The sequence below is a fragment of the Ctenocephalides felis genome, unplaced genomic scaffold (assembly GCF_003426905.1).
Source record: "Ctenocephalides felis isolate EL2017-DRISC unplaced genomic scaffold, ASM342690v1 CF-g0.4_SCAFFOLD_00845, whole genome shotgun sequence".
Lineage (NCBI taxonomy): Eukaryota > Metazoa > Arthropoda > Insecta > Siphonaptera > Pulicidae > Ctenocephalides > Ctenocephalides felis.
Window position 1 is genome coordinate 34696555 of NW_020536999.1, and position 6000 is coordinate 34702554.

Here is a 6000-nt window from a genome sequence, read left to right on the forward strand (position 1 = left end):
ATTCTCCCAAAGCTCTCTTTAGCCAAAGTATTTTTTACATTACTCATTAATTTTTAATCACTTGGAAGGTGCATGGATATTCACAATTAGAAATGAACTGAAGCTCGTATGCAAATAGAAAATTTTATTTTCTACATTAATCATTTTTTTAAAGCATGAAATGATAATAATACTGATAAATAATTGAATTAAGTGAGTATTAGGGGAAAACAATGGGAAAATCTTGATAGAAGTAATATTGGAAGGATAAGTACGGTGCGTCAAAAAGAGTTATTACGTTATGGTCAAGGGGCCGTTCAAGTATTACGCACTATAGGGGGCGAGGGGGTTGTTGATTTGCTTATTTTGGGTTGACATGGGGGACAGGAGAGCCTGGATGATGATTACGTCATAGGTAGTATTTTTATTTTTTTACATTAATTGCAAAATGTTTACGTAAGCATGGGGGTAGGGGGTAAGAGCTTTGCCTACTTTTGCTGACAAGGGGGATGGGGGGGGGTAAATAATTGTAATAAATCTGCTTACGTAATACTTGAACGATCCCCAAGATTTGACCAGGGCCTTTTCTAGGATAACCCGGGACCCTTCGGGGTAGGGGATACAATGGTATGAGTATAAATACCTGTAACTTATAATAATAAAGGAGACTAGCAAATGTAATGAGAGAAGAAGGTTGTAGAGTAAAGTTCAATATATATCATAATCTAAAAAGTGGTTTTATTCACATATCTTATGTTGATGGAATATTTATAATTTACAGTCCGCTTATATCAAATTAATCATAGTGATCCTCACCACATTATAATTTTATAACCATGTTGACATGTAATTTTTTATATTGATCAAACAAACTTAAAACTAATTGACAATTTATTTTAATTATTGCTCATACGTGTTCTTCAATCATAAAATCTTCCCATAAAACATAAGAGGCAATACTATAAGATTGATTACTTGTATGATTTAGTTTAATGGTAAAGGTTATCCGTCTCTGACGATCGCTCACGGCTCGCGGTACTTAATTGCGTGTTTTACAGCAATCGACACACATACGCGAGAAAATGAGAATGATTAACTCATATAAATTAATATGCTATACAAGGACGAAGAAGCATCAGCGGCCGGCGGCACATTAAGCCGAAGCGTGTTCTGTTGTTTATGCGAGAGAAAAAAGAACTATGCAGAACGACCGAACGACCGCGCCAACAGCCAAGAGCCAAGAGTGAGCCGAGATCCACTCTCCAAAAGGCGAACTTTTTGCGGCGCACATTTTGATGATCCGTCTGATGAGAACGATATGCAAATTTTTCTCTTCGTTAAGAGAATTCAATGGGATGGATTTTAATATGAGGACTTAAGTTTTATTGATCTGCAAATAAGAATAGACACATATTGGTAAGTAGAATGCCCACTTTGGAATTGAGCTTTTCACTAAATTTATTTTATGGTTAATGATAATTTGATGATGGAAACAACTTTATCATATTTGGAACATGAGAATGACATGAGAATAACTGATGTAATAGCATGAAATTATTAATACTAAATATTATCCTGCATGGATTGCAAGCACGAACATGTCGCGAACAGTAAAAGTTTTCAGCAAGGTACAAAAATTGACCTGGTCATTTTATTTTTAAGTTGGTTGTAATATCCGAAATTTTATTAAATATTGTTTATAAGAGTAGTCAGATTATTATATTTTAATTGTTATATACGATGAATGCTATAGCATCCACGTCAAGTATTACGCTTCTATTTTACTCAAAACAATACGAAAATACCTAAAGAATCAGTTTATCATTACCTTGACAGGTATAATAATTACAAAAATATATAGATTAAATTTAAAATTGACCTTAAATTTTGAATGCTATAGCATTCAAGTCATATTGCTAATCAATGCAGATCAGTATATTAAAATATATAAAACACGTATTTATTCAAATATTTCTACATTTATTATTTATATTTATATTATCCAAAACACAATATTTCACCCAGGACATATTCCAAGTCGTGAAATTAATTTATTTTATTTTATACGAATGCAAAATTATTTCTCTGAACTCGTATCCATTTCAGACAAATATTTCGTGGAAATCGGATACCTCAGCGTAAAGCTCATATAAATTTCAAAGCGATCTTTTAAAAAGAAAAATATTCAGAATTTATTATCATCCGTACTATTTATAGATTTATGTCTATTTAAATTTACTGTTTATATAAAATAATGTTTTCTCTAGCATCAAATTGATAAAATATAAAGTAGTGATAGTTGATAAAATATAAATATAGGTACAAGTGGTGTATAATATTTAGAAAATTAACTAAAAATTAGTAATATTCTATTGATGGCCAAATGTTAATCATACTGAATTATTTTTAATGTGAAAAAATATATTTTGCATTTGTAAAATTCTGAATTCAAAAAATATCAGTGTTCTAGGTTCTAGTTATTATTGATTAATGAGTTTTTAACGGTACGTGAAATATGTAAAATTTTGGTCAGCATACTAAAAGTTAAGTGTAACAATCGTCTAAAATATGAGTTTAAAAGTTATGAGTACAACCCTGTATTTGTCAAAAGCTAGGGGATGCTCTGGGACTGCCTGTTGAGCTATTTACAATGTTATTACTGTGTTTAGGCCCTAGGGTTAGAGGGTAGGTACTAAGGCCTCAAGCTGAACACATAGACGGTTATTATAGAGGTACCTACCTCATCGTAACACAGAGAATATACGAGGCCAGATGACTGCGATAGTCAACTATATAAATTATATTATATCATGAACACATCACCCCACACAAATTTATCGAAACATTCCGCATGTTCAATATTTGCTCATTGGATTATTAATGAAATCCCTTTCATGAATATTATGGTGTGTTATATAAAAAATTACAATATACGTAATATATGAATTTGAAAAATGAATTAACATTTAAAGATATTCCTAACATGTAAATTTTGCAAAATGTCTTTTTTATAATTGAAATTAAAATTATAAAATACCGTGACAATAAAAGTTTTATTTAAAATTCATTAATATAATGAAATTTGTATTATGCTTTTAATAGATAATCATCGTTTTTCATTCTATTTTGGAATTAAATTATTTAAAATTGTACTTCAAATTTAATGAATTGAACAAAATCATTAAAAACTCTCAGTTATTACATGAACTATAAAAAAGTAATGACCAACAGTTTTTTTTATTACACACACTAATTCGTCTTAAGTTCTCAGACTAATAAAATATATAATTTATACGCCTTAGTTAAATATATAATGATAATATAAGTTTATGCAAAAATTTATGGTTTACTTTTGCTGTACGTACCATTTGTACATAAAAAACTCAACAATAGCAAATTACAAAAGTTTACGACCGCAATGATATTAAGAACGGTTTTATTAACGTTTATCTGATATAAAAAGTTAATTTCATTTTACAATATAACAGGCAAATGCGCACTTAAAAAATAATCGATACTTAGAAGGAATTGGGGATAATGGAATGTCTCACATGGTTAAGAAAAAGTAATAAAAGATTATTATAAGTATTGCGGAAAAAATTATAGAAACATTTAATATTTAAAAATAATACTAGACTTAAACTGGTTTCGGCAACGATTATTGTATTGATATTTATAAAACATTCAAATTTATATAAGGCTTTTATCTTGTTATATCTGATCAAAATACACTTCATGCAGTGTCACATTACATTGACTATCTTCTCTTTTTATACGCTGAAGGGGACAAAACACTTTGAAATTCGTCAAGATGTTATCGAAAGCAAGTGAAAAGAATTTACGAGATAAGGCAATGTCACCACTTAAAACCCCACATTAAATATGTATATTGTTTTTTCGAGACTTGTGTCCTTAAATACAAAGATAAAAACGAAAAGATTATAAATATAAGTTAAAAACAAATGAAACTAGTTGTGCATGGCATCGTGCCTCAAGCCTGATACTTTGATGTGCATATGTCGAATTATCATTTTTGACAGCCAAATGACTTTTTTTGTTTTATTGGACTACGAAACCGCTGGACCTGACTTCCCACAAATTCAAACACTTCTTAACCTCGTCAATGCAAATAAATATATCAATCAAATCGGATGCCTCATTACCTCAAAAATTCAGTTACCATTATTGACCTGCCTTTGCCTATACAGCACATCTCCCCGTCAATACAAATCGAATAGTTGATCCGAACACACATACACATACATAAATCTTTTCTAAGGTATGCCAAAATGTCCAGAAACTTTTGAATCGGGAAGAGATAAAAATTTTCATTTTCGATTTTTTGTGATTACTATAACTTATACTACGGGAGTTTAATTAACTAAACTTAACAATTTTTTTAGTACATATCCGTTTTATCTTCACAAATATCACAAATACAAATAATAAAATCGTTAATGAGATTCCTCGTTCAACAAGCACTTATCGTTAGTTTTAACTGAAAAAACATGTGAGTTGTAATAATACTGTGTCATTGCAATTATAACATCATGTGAAAAAAGTGCACTCATATAATGAATTTTCGCATCATGTTGAAGTAGAATCATTTATGTGAAAATTATTGTTTGCTAATAGAATATAACAATTGCGGTGCACTTAGCTTCCGTTATTTTATGCAAATATACACGTTGCACTAATGGAGTAAAAATAAAAACTAAGCATTTATTTTTTTAAAATGAATTGAATTACCATCAGAGTGAATTAACCAAATTTAGAAAACGTGATGATTCTATTATAAAAGGGTAACACGTGTTTTAATTTTTGATCATGATGGATTTGTATGGACTGTATTTTACGCAATTCTTTGATGAGTGTACTTGAGTAAATAATATTGTATGTATAGAAAATCAAAATTAGATAATGTTATTTATCTTATGACACATATCGTCTATAAAACAAATAAGAAGAAGCCAGATGTCGTTCATCATTCTCCCTTTTTGTCCAAAGCAAACAAATCCTTGTACCATCAATATTACGCAATCATAATATAAAACTGATAGTGATAATGTAAAACTTACCGGATGTCTGGCGGCCGCTACAGCGGCAGCCGCTGCTGCGTTCATGCCCGCGCTCGGATACATAACCGTCGCCTATGTTAGTTTCATCGCCCTGTAATACACTTTAAAATATCCTGCAGAGGGATGATGGCTCACACTAATTATACAACAACACAGAAATTAAAACAATAACAGCAAACAAACTTAAAAAAACAAACAATAAATATTTCAAGCAGAGAAATCTTTTCACCGTCGCACTTTGAATACACTGAACACCTGAGCACTTGATATATGAAACACCACTGTTTTATAAACACTATTTTAAAATAATCCAAATGTGCATAAAATAATCCAAAAGTGTATTATAATAAAAGTATTACATAAAAAAAATAATTTAACAACTATTATTAGTTTAAAACGACACCCAATAGTCTCACTCGCGTCTACTTACTATGTTAATAACATCATAACCACGCGGCAAATGAATTGATTTGTTTGTAAAATAAACTAATTGATTTCACTTCACTGGTAATCCAATTTAAACGTCGTATCAGAATAGAAAAACACGAAATAATCTATCCAAGGCATCCATTCGACACAGAGCTCAGCGCTCGACTGAAGTACGCATCCGATGTGTATTTACGCCGGGTATATCTATCGCTTTCGCACCCGATAGCCACATCACTTTCGTACGAAGGCCTGGAGGTGGAGGCGATACAGTGGTAACCGCTATGGAGCAATACAGCAATACAGCAATACAGGCATAGAGGCATACAAGAACATAGTACAAACGAATACAAATATAACAGGCATCCACTCAACGATATGCACACCAGTACGAGTTCGTGTAAACGAGCGACGAAGCAGAGAATTTAAATGGAAAAATGCTGCTGTATGAGTGTCTTGTACGCTGGCGGTTTGTAGTTGTATTACACACTGAGCAGCCCTAAACAGAAAAATTCTG

The 6000-nt window shown here is 31.1% G+C and overlaps 1 protein-coding gene across 1 annotated transcript in view; it reads right to left on the reverse strand.

Annotated features, from left to right (window-relative positions):
• Positions 1-5582, reverse strand: part of LOC113363883 (protein groucho-like) — a 246613-nt gene extending 241031 nt beyond the window's left edge. Inside the window, 1 exon segment of the mRNA XM_026606368.1 lies at positions 5058-5582. Coding sequence (XP_026462153.1) covers positions 5058-5120 — 63 coding nt within the window. The 5' untranslated portion in view covers positions 5121-5582.
• Between the last annotated feature and the right edge of the window lie 418 nt (positions 5583-6000).